Source organism: Monodelphis domestica, chromosome 8 (assembly GCF_027887165.1).
Source record: "Monodelphis domestica isolate mMonDom1 chromosome 8, mMonDom1.pri, whole genome shotgun sequence".
In the NCBI taxonomy this organism is placed as follows: domain Eukaryota; kingdom Metazoa; phylum Chordata; class Mammalia; order Didelphimorphia; family Didelphidae; genus Monodelphis; species Monodelphis domestica.
The window spans coordinates 203020623-203040809 of NC_077234.1; the positions used below are offsets into that span (position 1 = coordinate 203020623).

At 41.5% G+C, this 20187-nt stretch overlaps 1 protein-coding gene across 1 annotated transcript in view; it reads left to right on the forward strand.

Annotated features, from left to right (window-relative positions):
- Positions 1 to 15204, forward strand: part of CRACDL (CRACD like) — a 127727-nt gene extending 112523 nt beyond the window's left edge. Inside the window, exon 10 of the mRNA XM_007501100.3 lies at positions 718 to 15204. Coding sequence (XP_007501162.3) covers positions 718 to 860 — 143 coding nt within the window. The 3' untranslated portion in view covers positions 861 to 15204. The remainder of the gene's footprint in view (positions 1 to 717) is intronic.
- The last annotated feature ends 4983 nt before the right edge of the window (positions 15205 to 20187 follow it).

Here is a 20187-nt window from a genome sequence, read left to right on the forward strand (position 1 = left end):
ACAGGTGCCAAAAATGGCACACAGAGCACTACTACACTACCCAACACCCTCCCCACCCCAGGTCATTACTAGAAAGGCAAAGGGCCTTGGGCAGTGTTGCTCCCCTCCTCCTCTCCACCATACTTGATGACATCATTTTATATCACCTGCCTCTCTGCCCAGCAGCCCAATGGGAGCACACAGGGAATAATGTGGGCCATTCACAGGAAGCAGAGCTAGAGAACACCAGAACACTCAGGCCCCTCTCCTACCCCTCTCTACACTCACTGAGGACATTCCTCAGTTCACCTGCCCCTCCACCCAGGAGGCCAATGGAAGCATTTCCTCCTTCCCCTGTGTGGGGTAAGGGTTGGAGGACAGGGCATGTGGTCTCTGGGTGGGGGTGGGCACAACACTTGGTCTGGGTGTGGGGCCTGGCACTCCACCTCTAAAAGGTTCGCCATTGCTGGGCTAGGGGCTAGTTCTTGCAGTTTTATTACAAGCAATTCCATTATCTGAGCACAGTGACAAGTATTCAGGCATTGCACCTGCTTTTTTTTCCTAAACAAAATAAATTGTATACATGGCCTATTTGCTTCTCTTCACAATTATTGCTCCATTTATCTGAAGGAACCTGTGTCCTTTCAAGGACCTCCCTGTACATTGTTAAAGTAGTAGAAATGGTTTGCTACAAATTGGCAAAGCTCCCCATTCATGTTATTTTTTTTTCTTTCCCAGCAGCTCAATCTCAGGTGATGACTGAGAAAGAACTGAATCAGCTAAAGAGGGCCAGTTATTCCAGCGCAGATCAGCCATCCTGGATGGAACTTGCCAAAAAGAAGTCTCAAGCCTGGAGTGACATGCCTCAGATTATAAAATAGGTTGACTCAGAGCTGATTTTAAAAATTTGCTGCTTTGACAAGTTAACAACCCACTTAATGAAACTGCTAGTTAGTCATGACACAGGATCTATGGAACTTAAGAGTGATTTTATCATCAAGTTAGAAGTGGGGAAAATTTATGGGGAAAGGGAGGTCAGTGAAACAACTCTCATTTGGGGCCAGAGTTTACCAAAAACTTGGAAGTGATACACACTTGGAATAGGACACCTGGGAAGACATCCAGGTACCATTTCTTATGGGCCAGTAGGAACAAATGTGGATCCCCCCCCTTAAATTCCTTTTGTAACATAGGCGATGCTGCTTGAGGGGAAGGCAGACTGTCTAGAGTGAAATGTGGGCTAGGAAATTAGACTCCTTTGCAAGACTGGAATAGAAATAGTTTCATGAATATCATGAATTTGCTCTTCCATCTGAGGACAAGCCATTGCATTTGGACACCCCCCTGGCCCATGGATCACATCTTCTCCATCCATGTTTATGACTAAGACTGACATTTACTTTGGAACCAAGAACGTTCTTTTCAAAAGCAGAGGATGTGAACTGATTTATTTTCATGAAGATAAATCTATTTGGAGATAAAGAAGAGAGTGCAGAGAGAGACAGAGATGGAGACAGAGAGAGACAGAGACACAGAGACAGAGACAGAGAGACTGAGGAAGATGGAGTGGGGAGAGAGAGAGAGAGAGAGAGAGAGAGAGAGAGAGAGAGAGAGAGAGAGAGAGAGAGAGAGAGAGAGAAGAAGGGAGGGAGAGCAGTCCATTTAATGAAGGAATAAAAATGTAGCCTCTTTTAAATGGTAAATGTTCTTTTTGCTATTGCTATTGGTTTTCAGTAGTGGCTGGGAAAACAATGAATACAGGTCTATTTTTTTAAACCCTTACCTTTTGTCTTGGAACCAATACTGTATTGCTTCCAAGGCAGAAGAGTGGTAAGGGCTTGGCAATGGGGGTTAAGTGACTTGCCCAGGGTCACACAGCTGGGAAGTGTCTGAGGCCAGATTTGAACCCATGACCTCCCATCTGTAGGCCTGGCTCTCAATCCACTGAGCTACCCAGCTGCCCCCAATACAGGTCTATTTAAAGTACACACCTTGTCAGTTTGGATTGACATATTGAAAAGAAATGTTTTCTCTCCATTAAAAAAAAAAAGTTCTCTTGGCTTCTACTTTATCATTATGCATAAACATTTCCACCAACAGTCAGGCCATAAATACAATTCCTAGGATGAGCTCTGGCTGTTTCTACTTCATTTGGTTAATAGAGTACAGCGTGAGCCAAGGAAAGAAAGGACAAACAGCATTAGTCTCAGAATTGTGCCTAGGTCCTCTACCCTAGATGCATATATGTCTCCTTTGAAAGGAAGTTTTCCAGAGCCTTTCCTTTGAACAAGACAATCTCCCCAGGAATATATACAGCTGGCCAGGGACATCCTGCCACTGGGATCCGAACAATCTTTTCTGGTGTTACAGTTTGGATTTATTGTGCCCTGAGGCTCACTGCCTTTATTACATTTGAATCCTCATGAATAATTCTCCCCCCTAGACCCCCCCCCCCCAGTCCCTGAGATTGCACAGATAAATTAAGCAGGTATGCCTTAGAGAAGCTCAAGAGAAGAACTACCTGCTGCTATAATAAGGTGGCGACTCTTGGGGAAGCTCCCCAAATGATCACGCAAAAGCCCGAAGATGCTCCTTTTTTGGAACCTGAGAAAGCCGTGGCCCAATAGCACTGGCTCCCCTGATCTCGCCTTTTAGCACCACATCCTTAGAGGTGGCACAAAAGGAAGGCTGTGAAAGGGACCGGCTTCATCTCATTCAGGCAGAAGCTGCCTTGTTCTGAGGCTGCTAATCATCTCCCGCCATCAGCACCTTCTCCAGCCCCTCCTCATCCTAAATTGACAGGTTAACTATTGGCTACTGGAAGAATGCAATGCCAGGACCTAAAGGCATTTACTTAACGTGCCAGCTTAGGTTTGGGCAAGAAGCACCACTGCCTGGTCGCCCCTGACATGATAGGTTGGCATACCAAGGAGTAAGGTATATAGTGAGATGACAGTGTTACGGAGTCGAAAGAAGCCAGGAGAAGGGCTCAGAGGACCCAGGTTCAAATCCTGCTTCTGTTTCTTTTATCATCTATAAAAGTCATTTCACCTGGATCTCTCCAAGTCTGTTTCCTTATCTATAAATAAGTGAGTTAGACTAGAGGTTCCCTAAAGCCCCAACCCCTTCTGCCAATGTGTGGCAAGCCAAGAATCCTGCCTAGATTTGGAGAGGGTGATAGAGGATCTCAAAGAGCAGCGGCTCCCTGAGTACCCTGTTGGGAATGGCACGGAGGGTATGTTCCTCAGGCTGGCAGATGACAAGAAGCTGGAAAGCAATTAGGACATCAAACGACAGAACTGAGTCTTGACAGGCTGGGACAGTTGGCCAGCCAAAGATGGCTCAGAAGAGAACATTTAACAAGGACCAGGATAAAGTCTGATGCTCGAGTCAAAGAAGCACGTTCACTGAGAGGGGACATGGCCAGAAAGCAGTTTATGGGAGAAGAAACGAGCAGACCTGGGGATGGAGTGAGCAGAATGCCAAACGTGAGCCCACAGACTGCCAGAGATGCCCGTTTTATGGCATGACGTGCCTCAGTGAACTGCAGTGGTCCCTAGCCACCAGCCAGGATGATTCATTGTAACTGTCCAAGTACCCCACTGACAATCAGGGTATTTAAGTACCTGGGAGAAATCAAGTTTTTAATGTCTCCTTTAGCTAGTTTTACCTGCTTTGGGGCTTTTTAGAAACATCAGTAGCATATAGAGAACTGACTTCAGATTTCTGAGCACCCAGCAGTACTGCATGTGGTCATTGTTGTTTTTATTTTTAACCCCTATTTTCTGTCCTAATAACAACTCTAAGACAGAATAGGCAAATGAGGTTAAGTGACTTGCTCAGGGTCACACAGCTAAGAAATGTCTGAGGCCAGATTTGAACCTCCTGACTCCAAGCCTGGCACTTTAATCTCTGTGCCACCTAGCTGCCTCTTACATGTGTTGTTTAATCCTTACCTTCCATCTTAGAATCAAAACTAAGTACTAACTCCAAGGCAGAAGAGCAATCAAGGCTAGACCGTGGGCATCAAGTGACTTACCCAGGGTCACACAGCTAGGAAGTGTCTGAGGTCAGATTGGAAGTTAGTTCCTCCTCACTCCATGCCTGATGCTCTATCCACCAGGCTACCCAGCTTCCCTGAATGCATTTTTTCAAAGGATTATATCAATTGAACCAGAAAGTCAAATAACTTTTAAACCATCCTTTCCATTTCTCCCCACCCCCTTTTACCACTCCTTGAATATTTGAAAAAGCAGCTAATATTGGAGCCAGACTCCAGCCTGTACTTCACCTTAGTCATGGATTTGCTAGATAATAACCCTCAGTGCTTTCAGTTTCCTCAGATGGAGGTGACCTACTTCATGAGGAAGGCTGAGTAATCAGGATGATTGTAAAGTGCTTTATAAGTGCTTTATGCTTTCAGAAAGGAGAGACCTGTTTGATGTGGGCGTATGGGCAGCTCAGGCCAGATTTTGAAGGGTCATGTACCAAAGATGAAAGGGACGGCACATATCCAACGAGGAATATAAAAGTGCCTGCCTGCAGGAATAGTGTCAGGAAAACTAAAACCCATTTAGGAACAGAGGCTATCAAAAAATGCTAAAGGCTAACAAAAAGGGCTTTGAAAAACGTGTAGGTTGGATAAAAGGGAAATGAGAAAGAGATTGGCCCAGGATTTGAAGCAAATAGGAAAACTGAAACAGATGAAAGAAAATAGAAGTACTCAACTTCTGCTTCTTCTCTATATTAAGAAATTCTTATTGTTTAGTCATTTCTGACTCTCCTTGACCCCTTTGACTTTTTCTTGGCAAAGATACTAGAGTGACTTGCCATTTCCTTCTCCAGCTCATTTTACAGATGAGGAAACTGAGGAAAACAAGATTAAATGACTTGCCCAGGGTCACTAAGTTCATAAGTATCTGAGACCAGATTGGAACTCAGGAAGCCTTTGGGCCCAGAACTCTATCCATTGTGTCACTCTAGCTGACCTCCCTAAAGAAGAAAGATTCTCAAACTAGAGGATGGGAAAAGAAAAAGTTAAGAGGAAACTAAAACTCCAGACAAATGAAAAGTTAATGAGAGAGGCTTGAATTATAGTGAGTTTAAGCCACCAATCCCAGAACAATTACTATGTAGAATAAATGTACTATGTAGAATAAAGCCATAACAAAAGACTAGAGACAGGCAAATGCCCTGGTTTCCAAAAAGACAAAGGATGGAGTCTATTAAACTGTAAATTTATTTTATAGCTTCTGTTCATGGCAATAACCTGCGTTTATACACCACTTGAAAGCTTTGTCAAACACCCTGCAATTACTGAGTCTTCAGAACTATCCTTCAAGAGTGGTGCTATTGTTATCTCCATTTTACAGTTGAGAAAACTGAGGCCAGGAGAGGTTAAGTAACTTGCCCAGAGCCACACAGTTAGTAAATGTCTGAGACTGGATTTGAACTCAAGTCTTCCTGACTCCAGATCTAACACTCTATCTATGCCTCCTGGAAAGGGAAATAATAAACACCACCAGCTAATGGGTTTTTCAATAACAATTTATATCCAATCTTATTTAATTATCAATTAATCAACAAGCATGTAATTAAGTACCAACTGAATTCAAGGCACTACTTTTTTTTAAACCCCTACCTTCTATCCTAGTATCAGTACTAAAACTAAGATCAGCAAGGGCTAGACAATTAGGGTTAAGTGACTTGCCCAGGGTCACACAGGTAAGAAGTATCTGAGGTCATATTTCAACCAGCTCTTCCCAGCTACAGGTTGCTCTATCTTTATCCACTGTGTTGCTTGATTGCCCCCAAAGTACTGTTGTTGTCAAAGAGGACCAATGACATGGTGGTGATGTCTTGACTTATGCACGAGTCAGATTTAAGGGTGGCAGAATGGCACAAAGGCTTGCTGATGATACGAAGGCAAAAATGAAAATCTCCCTCTCCTCAAGGATCTTTTTTTTTAACCCTTACTTTCTATTTTAGTAAAACTAGGCAAATGGGGTTAAGTGACTTGCCCAAGGTCACACATGGGAAGTGTCTGAAGCCAGATTTGAACCCCAATACTTCTGACTTCAGGTCTCTTGCTCCTTCTATTGTGCCACTTAACTAACACCCAAGAAATTTACATTTTTGATGATTAATAGACAAGTAATAGAGGGAAATATCAGAGAAGTAATATGAATCTAAGCAAATCATTTTGGAGAGCTTGGAAAAAAGTAGAGTTAAGAGCATTCAACTAGTAGAACAAGATCCAAAGAATATTAATGAGCACATTGCTCCGTGTCTACCTGGAAGAGGATCGTTGATAAAGACCTTATGGACGCGAGTGGAGTGGGATCAGATATTCAACCTTTTTACCGTGGCCTAGATAAAGTCGTCTTTGTGTGAGCACATGTATCGGATTTGCTCATTAAAACTGGAAAAGCGAGTTAATATGTTCAATGACATAATCCCCTTCCAAAAAGATCTTGAAAGAAACACTCGACTGAAGCTAATAAAATGAAATTTATTAAAGACAGATATAATGATCCTTTCCTGGATTTAAGAAAAAAGGAATTGTACAAAAGTTCCAAAAAACTGATGAGGTGTAATTGACAGCCACTGAGCTTCAAAAGTCAGGATGGTGCTGATTCGAGACCTGCTTCTGACACATCCTGGCTGCACGTCTTCTAATCTCAGTGCCCGAGGGAGGTCTCTGCTTTAGACATCTGTGCAGTTCCTAAGATTTGAGGTGCTGATCTGTACCAGTAGAAGGAGTTCTTACTGGATAGTTCTCTTTTGTAACAAAATCAAAGGTTGATTTTTTTTTTAATGTGGCTAGAAAGCAACCCCCATGAGAAGTGCTAATGGACTCCAAGCTCAAGATGAAATCATCAACTACATAATATGATGGCCAAAAAAGTATCCTGTCTCCAATGAGTCAGAGTAACCTCACTAGTCTGCCCTTTTGAGGTGGCATCTGCCCTGCTCGATTCTGGATGCCACATTTTGGGAGGGAAATTGACGATTTGAGGGGAACTGGAATAACAAAGGGATTTAAAATCATGTGCTCTATAAATCAATGGAAAGAACCGGAGATGTTTAGCCTGAGAAAAGAAGATGTGGCACAAGAAAATAGGGGAAAGAAGGAGGCTCTCTTCAAATTTATGAAAAGGCTGTCATGTTAAAGAGATCCAGTGTATTGGACTTGCTCTCCTCTGGCCGATCTAGAAACAATGTGGGTCAAAGTTGCCAAAAGGGAAATGTAGGCGTAATGTAAGGAAAAATTTGCTAACAATTAACCTTTTTCTAGACATGGAATGGGCCACTTAGATTGGCCTTGGTAAGCTTTGTCTTTTGCATTTTAAAACAAAAACTCTGACCTTCCATCTTAGAATCAATACTATGCCTTGTTTCTAAGGCAGAAGATTGGCAAGGGTTAGGCAATGGGGGTTAAATGACTTGTACAAGGTCAGGAAATATCTGAGGCCATATTTGAACCCAGGGCCTCTCACATCTCCATGCCTAGTTCTCTATCCACTGAGTCACCTAAGTGCCCCTGCTTTTCTGAGTTTTTTGAGCAGATTTTTTAAAAATATGCCCAAATTGCCAATACCCTGTCCATGTCTACTTTTTCTATTTGGTTTCAAGTATCTTGTTTACCTCCCAGGTAATTACAGACTATCTTGTTCTGGTGATATTATTGCTTGATTCAGGGCCAAAGAGGTCAGCAGACTTTTCGCCAGAAAGACTTCTACCAGGACTAATGGAGTCATCTTTGACTGGATGCTTTGAGACCTCTTTAGGACAGGGCACTGCTTTGTACAAGTCTTCCAAAAGCGCCTTAAAGGAAAAAAGAAAAAGCAGCCTCTCCAGTTGAATCTCACGTCTCTTCCACTCCTGCCCTGTGCCCTGTTTGCTGTGGTCTCACTTGGTTTTTTTTTCCTCCTCCACTTTTATTGTCCAAAAGGCCTGAGATCTATTCAGAGAGAGTTAGCTGCGGAAGAATGGATAGAGAGAATTAGTGCAATAGTGTGCTGGTGGCTCTGCCTGCCTCAAATCTCTCTCCACTCGGGTCCATCCTTCATTCAGCCCCTAAAGTGGTTTTACTAAAGCACAGGTCTGATCCTATCAGCTCCCTACTCAATAATCTCCAATGGCTTCCTATTGCCTACAGAAGCAAATCCAAAATGTGCTGTTTGGAATTCAAAATCCTTCATCATTTAGGCTTCTTGCCCCTTACTCCCACCTATGTATTCTTTGATCCAATAGGTCACACTCCATCACTTGGCTCTGAGCATTTTCACTGGCTGTCCTCCATGCTTAGAACACTCTGCCTCCTCTGATGTGACCCCTGACTACCCTGACTTCCTTTAAAACCCATCTAAAATCCCATCTCCTACAGGAAGCCTTCTTTAACCCTTCTTAATACCTGTACTTTCTTTCTTTAATTCATTTCCTTTTTAGGGGGCAGCTCGGTGGATTGAGAGTCAAGTCTGGAGATGGAGGCTCAAACTGGCCTCAAGACACTTTCTAGATGTGTGACCCTGGGCAAGTCACTTAACTCCCATCTAACTGCCTTAGAATCAATATATAGTATTGATTTTAAGATAGAACGTAAGGGTTATTTTTTTAAAAATAAATGAAATAATTTTCTTTCTATCCTGTACATAGCTTTCTTTGTATATATTTGCTTGCATATTACCCTTTAGATGTTCTTGAATGCAGGGATTCTTTTTTTTTTTGCTTCTTTTTGTATCTTCTCTCTTAAAACAGTGCCTGGCACATAGTAGGCGCTTAATAAATGTTCATTGATTAATTGATATTTACCTAAATTGTTAGTCAAATGGCACATTATATACAGGGCTGTTTAAAGTTGCACCAACTCACTGGTCCCTGGAATATTTTATTTCTATTATTAAGGAAGATTTAGAGTTGGAAGAGACCTTAAAAATCATCCAGACCAACTCTCATACCTTATTGAAGGGGGAATTGGGCCATTATTGCTTAAGGTTTACAGCACCCACTTAGGATTTCGCTGGTGGTGGGAGAAGCTCTATTAATGAAAACTTGTCTTGATCACTGAGAAATTAAGTGATTTGCCTAGGGTCACACAGTCAGTATGTGTCTGGGACAGAATTTGAAATTAGGTCTTCCTGAATTTGAGACTATATCTCTGCACTAGAATACCTTTCAACCAGAAAGAACTAGAAAAAAAAATTCAGACCTCAGAACTGATGAGGTAATCCTGTCTTCCCTTCTCTGTGTGGGTATATAGTATACCTAATAGCTTTTCTTTCATCCCTCCACTCAAAATGGCTCTGACAGTTAAAAGGTAGAGTAAAGGGCAGGTAAGTAGCCCAATGGATAGAGCACCAGAAGGATCTGGCTTCAAATTTCCCCTGAGGTATTTCCTAGCTGTTTGACACTGGGCAAGTCACTGGGCAAGAATTTATCCACTAGTGTCCCAGCCCCCTCCCAACTCCCCACGTCACTGATGGGATCATCCAGGAGACAGACGTAATTCTACAAATTGCATCTTTCATGTTTTCACCTTCCAGTTTGCTCTCTGGAGGTCACATTCACAATTCATTCTGCCAGTATTAAATCTGGAGTCGTGTATGACATTCTCTTGGTTCTACTCATTTTATTGTCCATTATCCCATGTCATTCTTTCTAAGCTTTTCCTTTTAATTAGCCTGCTCATCATTTCGTATGGCACAGAAGTATTCCTTCACGATCATATACCACAGCTTGTCTAGCCACCCCCTTATTGATGGGCATCCCCTCAATTTCCAGTTCTTTGCCACCAACCACAGAGAGAGATGCTATAAATATGTGGGAACAAACAAGTTCTTTTCCTCTTTCTCTGATCTCCTTGGGTATTGCTGGGTCTAGGAATATGCACAGCTCCATAACTCCCCAGCTATAATTCCAAATTGCTCTCCAAATGGTTGGATCAGTTTGCAGCTCCACCAGTAGTAGATAAATATCCACTTTTTCCATATCCCCTCTGATAGCTGTCATTTTGCTCTCAAACATTCTTTCTTAACCATTGCTCTGGATCTCAACCACTGGGGCCATTTTCTCATAGTAAATTTCAACTCCACTCAAGAAACATTATTTCTATTCCATGCTTTTCCCCCCATTCCCAGTTTGAAGTATTTTGGTCTTTAAATTCGATCATTTCTCACATTCACTAGTTTATTATTTTATTATAGAACTATAATTTACAATTTCTATCTTCTCAGACCCATCTCAGTTCTTTTATTTTAGAAGATTTTTCTCTTATTTATTGTGCAGTGTATAAAAAATAACCGACTGTCATTGCATCTTTTGACATAGGCTTGAAAACAAATCACTTCGGAAACACTGGGACCTAAAAGACAAACCAGGGAATCTTCTGGCCTCTAAATCAAATATGGAAATATGAGTGAAAGTCACCTTAGTATAAAAAAAAAATCATGAGCAAGATTTGCAGGAATAAAAGGTCTCTTATTTAGATGTGCCCGTAGCCCCGTGTTCAAGGTTAAAGCTACTAGAAGTACATATTGAAATGGGCAAAAGTCTGGAATTGGTGGGGTTTTCTCTACATACTGAAATAATAATCAATAGTTAGCAAAATCAGATTCCCGAAGCTTCAGGGTATTTTGCCCATTTGGGGAGATCCACAAACTGATTTTGACTATCATGTAGCCCTAAGACAAAACAAATGCTTCCACTCAAGCCTAGAACAAAGAGCCTAGAATATTGACATCACTTTGCACATTTAAACTCTCCTGTAACCCATAAAAAGGATGGAGAAGTAGAAAAAGGGCAGAGAAAACCCAATATGCTACCTAATCTAAAACCCTACTTCTAGAAAGAATGACATTGGTGCAATGGAAAGATGCTAGATTTGGAGTCACATGGACCTGTGTGGCAAATCCTTTTTCCACTAAGGTATTTAACAACTTTAGGTCTCATTCTATATGTCTGGAAAATGAAAGGGTTGGGATAGATGCCTCGAAGTCTTCTAGCTTTAGGTCTGTTCTAAAGCAGGTGTGTGTATGTGATCATGGACAAAGTATGCGTGATGTGGTTTCTTCTTTATTTTTAAAGAGAACTTACCTTTTTAAAAAGGCAATCAAAAGAGGGGAGCTAGGTGACACAGTAGGTAGAGTACCAGGTATGGAGTCAAGAGGACCTGGGTTCAAATTTGTCCTCAGATACGTCCTAGCTGTGTGACCCTGGGCAAGTCACTTAACCCCAATTGCCTAGTTCTGTCTTTGTGTTGTTACTAAGACAGAAAATGAGGATTTATAAAAGAAAAATAACGTTTCTTAATTTTAAACAGTCAAAGGCAATAGAACTAATAATGGACCATGTGTTTTAAAAATTCAGTCTCTTCTCATCTATACCTTCCCTCCCTCTCCCCCCCGCCCAGATATTTTTGGTTGCCTATTTTTAAATACTATGCCTGTGTTTCACTGGTGTAAGAACTCTCGGTGAGGAAATTCCTTCTTCCATTGCAGATTAACATCTTTCCTGCAGTTTATAGACTTAGAGAGGTTACCTACTTGGTTCCTAAGTATCATTGTTATTGCTCTAAGAGGATTCAAAGGAATATTGTTAACCTATTCAGCACTGGGGGGTTTCTTTCTTTGTGAGTTTATATAGTAGATCATTTTTTATACTAAGGAAGCAAAAAAAGGCGACATGAACATATAATGTTTCACTATAAGAGGAAGAAGTGTAATAACTCAACAGAGCGCCTTTGTGCACAAAGACACTGTAGGGTCACGTTACCTTGGACCTAATTTTAAGCTAGATAGTTTAGACCAAGTTGATAGACCAGTCTCCAGTTTCAAGATATCAGATTTTGATTGCTTGACCAAGCATTTTCTGAGCCAGATTTCCCCAAGTCTCTCTTTTGGGAGCAATGTGAAGTTTGAAAAATTCTTTCACTCTTACTAGGTGTCCATTTAGCACTCTGAAAGAATATATATATATATATATAAGTATACTTGCTGAACTGGGAAAATCTGGCTGACTGTCCCAAGGAGTTAAGCTAGAGATAATATACCCACTTTTGTTGTTGTTCAGTCATGTCTGACTCTTCTTGACCTCATTTGCGGTTGTCTTGGCAATGATATTGGAGAGTGAGTGATTTGCCATTTTCTTCTCCAGCTCATTTTACAAATGAGGAAACTGAGGCAAAGAGGGATAAGTGACTTGCCCAGAGTCACAAAGCTAGTAAATGTCTGAGGCTGCATTCGAACTCATGAATTGAGTGCTCTCTGAATTGTCACCTAGCTACCCAACATGCTCATAGGATCATTGATTTAGAGCTCAAAGAGAACTCAGAGTCCATTTATTCTTCATTTTATGGATGAAGATGTAGGAAAGAAGGAATGAAGGAAATAAGCATTTTTAAGTGTCCTCTGTGTGCTAGGCACAGTACCAGGAATTTTATAAATATTACCTCATTTGATAATCCTCCCAACAACCCTGAGAGGTGAGTGTTATTACCGTATTCATTTTACAGGTGAACAAAATGAGGTAAAAAGAGTTTAAATGACTTACCTAGGCTTGTACAGCTTATGTCTCACAGTATGTCTGAGATCAAATTTGAACACCCAACTTGGGACCCTAGAGAAGTTTAGTGGTTTGCCTAAGGTCACACAGTAGTGAAGACCAGATTTGAAATGAGGTCTTTCAGAATCCAAATCATTAGAAGATCAGAAGAAGAAATCATATGCACAATGCAAAAAGTGATTTTGTACCTTCCCACAGTCACCTATGCTTAGGTAGAGATGGAAAAAAAAGCATAATTTTATCTATTTTGTAGGCTAAGCATCTACGGCTCTTTTTTTTTAACCTTTACCTACTGTCTTCATATCAATACTAAAACAGAAAAGTGGTAAAGGCTTGGCATTCGGGATTAAGTGACTTGCCCAGGATCACGCAGCTTGGAAATGTCTAAGACCACATTTGAACACAGGACTTCCCATCTCCAGGGTTGGTGCTCTATCCATGTATTGCCTTGACTTGCAGCTTTTCTTGGTCTTCCAAATGCTATGATCACAGCCATGTTTTTTTTATTGGACTCAGGTTAAACCCTGGATTCCCAGCATCCCAGGATTTCTCACTTTATGCCATAGAGCAATTTTGTAGAATTTTGTGTCATTTACATTATAAGCACTACTGTGTTGGTAAAGAAACCAATTGAATGACTTTATAAAATCTCAAAAGAAAAAAAAATTGGATGTTTCCCTCTATTGACAGCCTTTGTGTGTTCAAAAACCACATCTCTATTTGTGTTTGCTTAAAGTAGTATATGAAAGTCTATACTGATGCTTGAGCTTTCTGTCCTATAGGTTCTATAACAGTGAAGGCAAACCTTTTACAAATGTGAAAAATGTCCTCAGGTGCTTTTGGAGAGAGGGAGGGGAGCAGCCTGGCCCCAAGTCCCTCTGACTTTCTAGTAAGAAACTCTGGCAAACCTAATGCTGGGGCAATGGCACATGTGCCCACAGAGAGGGTTCTGAGTGCCCCCTCTGGCATATGTGCCATAGGTTTGCCACTATCTCTATACCCTCACTTCCCAAACTGAGCTCCATGCATCTCTGGGTCCACGTGAATAAATACAGGTACCATGAGAAAATCCCTATGCTAACAATATTTCCCTTCTAAAAATATGAAATGATGTATATTTTAAAAATACTGCATGTTACTTTGTTATCTTTGTTACCCAAGACAGGCATTTATCCCTCTGGGCAGCTAGGTGGTCCAGTGGATATAGTGCCAGGCTTGAAATCAGAAAGGCATCTTCCTGAATTCAAATCTTGGCCTCAGACACTTCCTAGCTGGGTGACCCTGGGCAAATCACTTCTCCCTGTTTGCCTCAGTTTCCTAACCTAGAAAATGAACAGAAGAAGGACATGGGAAACCATTCCGGTATCTTTGCCAAGAAAACCCCAAATGGGATCATAAAGTATTAGACATGTCTAAAAGAAAGGAACACCATTTATTCTATTAAAATGGACTCAATTCTCTCTAATTTTCTGCCAATTTCTTTGATTTACAGATCTCTCTCTCTCTCTCTCTCTCTCTCTCTCTCTCTCTCTCTCTCTCTCTCACACACACACACACACACACACACACACACACACACACACACACACATACATATACTTTTTTCCCTTCTGGGGAGGTATTTTGTGTCCCTAGACCAGCTGTGTGATTTCTTGCGATATATTTCACACTGTAGAATGTAAACTCCTTGAGAACAGAGTTCTTTATTCTTTCCTTCCTTCCCTCCTTTTTTCCTTCCTTCCTTTCTCTCTTTCTTTCTTCCTTCCTTCCTCTTTCTCTTTCTTCTTTCCTTCCTTCCTCTTTTTCTTGTCTTGGTATCCCCAGTGACTAATACAGCTCCTGACACACAGTAAACCCTGCAGAAGCCATTCCAAAGGGTCCTGTAGCTAAACTAGTTTGGCAAAGGCTGCTCTCTGTAAACCTACAAGCTAAGATCCCTCCCTCTGTTCCAAGATTTACATTAGAATTCACATTCTCTAATGAACACCCTAATGTAGCATAATGGAAAGCTTCCTTCAATTACTTGAATTCTTTCATAAATCCAGGGGTAAATTAAAGATATACATTATCCAAGGCCTGTTGATTTGTATTTCACATTTCCTGTAGGAAAAGCCTGACTGCAGATTTATCATGCCATTTCTCAAGCAACATAATTGATTAAATGGTCCTTTTCAGTCTCCACTGGCTTGCAGTGGTATTATTGTAAAGATGGGTTTTTCACCCTCGTGTTTATTTGTGGCCTCTGTATATACAGCATAAAGATGTCACTGAGGATGTTACTGAAATTATAGGAGAGGAAAAAATGAGCAGGTAACGGGGCGTTTTATTCATGTTCTACAAAGCAGAGCTTCTAGATCTCAGTGCACTGACTTAGCTCTACTTTGCTTCCTGTTTCATGGCAAGTTCAGCTCCTGAATCTGAGCTCACTTTCTAGTGCTAACTGATATAAGTGAGGAGCAGCTTGTGAAATGCTTTTAAGATGCTACAGCGGGTGAGCGGGTGAGCTCTGGTGTTCACTGTTTTGTATCCACACTTGTAAGACTGTAAAAGAGCTCCTTCTTCATCTCTCCATTGGGTCCTCTGAAAAGAACAAATCCACAGCATAATGATTTCTACTGTTGTACAGAAAGAACCTAATAAATATTTCGTGTATCTCGTTCACAAGTTTTATTCAGAAGTGGCCCCGGAGAGTGTCTTGTTGGCTGGGGCTGCCCACTGTCCTTTCTCACCGTTTCAGAATCAGATCTGTGAAATGCACTTGACAGTACCAAATGTATTGGGGGATGGTTGTGTACAAACTGGAGGATTCTGCAGTGACTTCCACTTTATAAAGCCATTGCACAGACAAACTTGTCTTCATGCTTTGACCTAGAAATAATTTCCATTTTTTCAAGGAGAGTGAAGAAAGGTGATAAAAATCTCCCATTTGCCTATTGGAGGGAAACACTGCAGTACATCCTGTGGGATGCTTTTTGCAATGCAACACCTACATTCTAGGTCATCTGTGTTATATCTGGATGAATCTGTACTGAATTATGTTTCCAGGGGTCTGATTAAACCCTCAGCACACACACAAACCCATATGAAAAAGAGCCAGATTCCTAAAGAGATCTGACTGTATTTTTATAGTGCCTTCCTTAAAAAAATGGGCCCCAAATTTCATAGGGAGGCTGCAGGGAAGCAGCTGTTTATATGAAAGTGAGGAGATGGTAATGGCTTTCTCCCTTGCAGGCCTGAATTGGAGGAGGCAATGTGACATTAAGCCGGTCCATTCCTCAGCAGCCCACCCTGCGCTCTTCCCAACCCTGCTCAGCTCACCCTTCCCAACTCCACCTCAGAGGATATCAGACAGGATATTGCACATAGCCAGAGATCCTTCCAATCAGGGTTGGCCATCCTGTGTGACTGTTGCAGTGGGGTCCTGAGATCATTTTGGCAGAGCCACAAGAGATGCTTTTTCTCAGGGAATGAATTGAAGAGAGGGGCAAACTGTTTTTCCTAACTCCTTGTTGGAGATGATCCATGGCTCTCATCTTCCGGGAATAATGGGGTCAATTAAAGCAGAAATAAAAATGGAGAGGAAAATTCGTTTTCATCAAACTCGGTTTTTCTGAGGATATCTGTTCCCATTCCCATGATTGCTTCTGATCCCCAACATGCAGGCTCTATGGTAGTCCCAGTTTAATTTTAAGTCTTGGCAGTAAACTAGGGAAAAGCAGATCGTTCTTGCTCCAGAGAACCAGGCTTCTTCCGGTTATAATCATCAGGCTCATTTATCATGTCTTCTTCATGCATTCTGTAGCCTGCAAAGGGATCTAGGCACTGGGGCTGTTCTGTCTCCTTAGAAGACAGACCAGCATCCAAAGCTGACGGTGCTGATAATGGACAGGTAGATGTATTAAAGGCACAAAGGCAAGTCGCCAAGCCACGAACAAATATATATATTAAACAAACAGAGGAAAGTGGGAAAAGAGCCGGGAGTTGCGTGTTTATACAAGGTGGAGTAGGAAGGTTTGAGGAGAGGGGTAGGATTTCAGGGGCTGCTTGAATGATGGCAGGAAATGAGGCTGGACAGCGGCAGTGCACAGAGGCTGCTCCTGGCATAAATGGTACCTTGGCAAACCCTTGAAAGACTTATTGGGCCTCTCTAAGCACCTACGTTCATACTGCCCAGCAGTAATTAACAAGGGAGAGATTAGCCAGGTGAGACAAAGAACCCCAAACACTCCATTGTAGCTTCTGGACACAAAACCATTGGCTGGCGGTGTTACACTACAGGGACGTGGTTTGGGAAGATTCGGGGCTCCGTAACGTCTGAGGGGTTTCCCAACCCTGAAATTCTATGCTATGGTGCCAACGAGAGGGTAATCTGCGGAAAGCAGGGCTTGGAAAATACGCTCCTTGCTTTGAAGGGGAGGAGAAGAACGAGGGGGCCACTATCAGATGGGCCGAGGCAGTAAAAGCCACCTTTTCCCCTTTTCTAGAGGTCAGACCGGCTTTGAGATTTACCGCCACAGAAGCCAGGCTTTGTTTAACTGGGCAGAATCTTTGGGCTCAGATAGCAGATAAGGAGAACCCCAGAGCAGGCTTGGTTGGGGAAAGCTTCCGAACGCCTACAAAACAAAGAAACTAATGTTGAAGAGAGATCTCCTCCTTCTTCATAAGAAATCCTCAGCTGGCATGGAAACATTTAAACCTTGGCACGCCTTAAATCTCTCAGCCAATCAGACAGCAATATGCAAATGAGCTGGCCAGATGTTATTAACCCATGCTTTGAAGTCATGCCTTCTGGTTGTTGGGTTGTTTTTTTTTTTTTAACAAAATCTCATTTTCTCATTTTATATCGATTCCCCTCATTAAAATCTTACCCTGATGCCCATATGTTCTCATAAGCCATGCCTCCAGACTGCAAACTCTGAAAGGTCAGACCTCCTACCCTGGACCTGGGATTGGCTGGGGCTGCTGAGGAGGGGAGGGAGAGGGAGCTTTAGGAGCCCTTTCTATGTACCAAGCCAGCAGAATGCTCTGGGGACCCGAGGTGAACAGGCAATAGAGTGCCTGCCCATGCAGAACTCATACAGGAGGAAAAAAGAAAATCTGCTGAGGGGTAGCTGGAAAGGGATCTGAGTCCATTGAGTCTTGGGGTGGATGGAGGTGCAGCCTCTGCAGAAAGGTGACCACAAATCATGGAGAAGGCTCACTGCTGAACCATTATGTCAGTCATCAAGAATTTCCCAGGTGCCTAGGCACTAGAAATACCAACGCAAAGATGAAAAGATGAGCCTACAAAGGGAGGGGTAGAGAACTCTCACTCAGATTAAATCATGGATCTTGAAAGAAATTATGTACTTTAAAAAATATCCTTAGTATAAATTCCAAAGCAAAAAAGAATAAAGGCCAAGACTAGGCAATAAGTATTAATTGATTGTGAAGAGTCACACAGTTAGGAAGTATCTGAAGTCAAATTATTTTTTTTTAAGCTGTTACTTTCCATCTTAGAATCAATACTAACTATTGGTTCCAAGGTAGAAGAGTGGGGAAGGTTAGGCAATTCGGTTAAGTGACTTGCCCAGGGTCACACAGCTAGGAAGGGTCTGAGGCCAGACTTGAACCAAGGAATTCCTGTCTTTAGACCTGGCTCTCAATCCACTGAGTCACCCAGCTGCCCCCTGAAGTCAAATTTTAACCTGGTCCTCCAGATTCCAGATCTGGTGCTCAAATTGTGCTACATAGGTGCCCCAAGAATGTATCCACCTTTGAAGGTTATCAAGGTATGAGGCCAGACTGTTGAATGGCTCAGGCAATATATCAGCTATGCATGATTACCAGTCATTAAAAATGAGAAAAGCTTTTCAAAACAATCTTTATAATTTTGCTATCTTCCTTCCTTATTGTAAGGAAATTTTTGGCTTCTTTAGAATTTTTTAAAGAGAAAATGAAAGGAGTCATAATAGAATCTTAATATGTAGGAAGAAGACTTGGGGATCTTCAAATTCAAACCTTTCACTTTATAGAAAAAGGAAATTTAGGTCCAGAAAAAAAGCTAAATGACTTGACCTATGTCATATAGGGCAGCTAGGTGGCCCAGGGGATAGAGTACCAGCCCTGGATGTTCAAATCTAGCCTCAGACACTAACTGGGTGACCCTAGTAACTGAGTGGCCCTAGTCAAGTCACATCATCCTGTTTGCCTCAGTTTCCTCATCTGTAAAATGAGTCAGAGAAGGAAATGGCAAGTCACTCCAGTATCTCTTCCAAGAAAAACTGTAATGTGGTCACAAAGAGTTGGACATAACTGAAACATCTGAACGACATCAACAAAACATCACAAAGCTAGTTACCAGCTGTGTGATCCTGGGCAAGTCACTTAACTCCCATTGCCTAGCCCTTACCATTTCTGCCTTGGAACACAGTATTGATTCCAAGACAGAAGGTAAGGGTTTAAAACAACAACAACAACAAAACATCACAAAGCTAGTTACCAACAGAGCCAAACAATTAAATCCTAACTCAGGCTACTGTTCTTTCTGCTATATTTTCAGGATGCTGTCCTGCATACAGTAAGTACTTAATACAGGTTTATTGATTGACTGACTAATTCTCAGTGTCAAGGCTATTACCCATACCTCCTTACAGTGGCCATACATTATCTTTGCTTAAACTAGCATAGATTTTTTTATTAATAAATTCAGATAGAGTACTTTGGAAATGTTTTTTCTTTCTTCAATTCACCGTTGTACATAATGATAGGCTTGATTTGTCCCTGTTTATTAATATAATTATTTATTCATTTAGAGATTAAATTTAGTTGTAATTTAATTCATTAACTTTTCTCAACAGTTTGTTCTTATATTAGCTTTTGAAGTGACACAACGGAAACTGTCATATGGGACTTTAGCATCTTGAAGCTTTAAGTTAATGTGATACACCGGAAAATATTCAGTAGAGGCAGAGAAACTCAGCCAACTTTCACCACTTCTCATTTCAGGATCTCTCCTGGTTCTGGGACACCTAAGCACCATAAAACAATCACACTCATAGTTTTGTTTTGGCACTATTACCATTGATGAATAATTGACAATAATCATTACATGAACAAATTGAACTAGACTTCCTCTACTTTCCACGCCCCCAGGTGCTCTATCCACTGTGCTGCCTAGCTGCCCCAAGAATTTATAAACTTTTAAAGAATATCAAAACATTGTACACAGAGACAGAAATGTTGTACACAGAGACTGACACACTGTGGCACAATCAAATGTAATGGACTTCTCTACTAGCAGCAATGCAATGACCAAGGACAATTCTGAGGGACTTATGATAAAGAACTGTGGGAGTAGAAACACAGAAGAAAGATATTCCCTTGATCACATGGTTCGATGGGAATGTGATTGAGGATGTAGACTCTAAACAATCACTCTAATGCAAATATTAATAATATGGAAATAGGTCTTGATCAACAATACATGTAAAACCCAGGGAATTGCTCATTGGCTATGGGAAGGGGGTAGGAGGAGGGGAGGGAAAGAACATGAATCATGTAACCATGGGAAAAATTCTAAATTAATTACTTAAATAAATAACCTTAATTTAAAAAAAAAGAACATCAAGAACTGTTCCTCAGCTTTAGAGGAGGGAAAAAATCTCT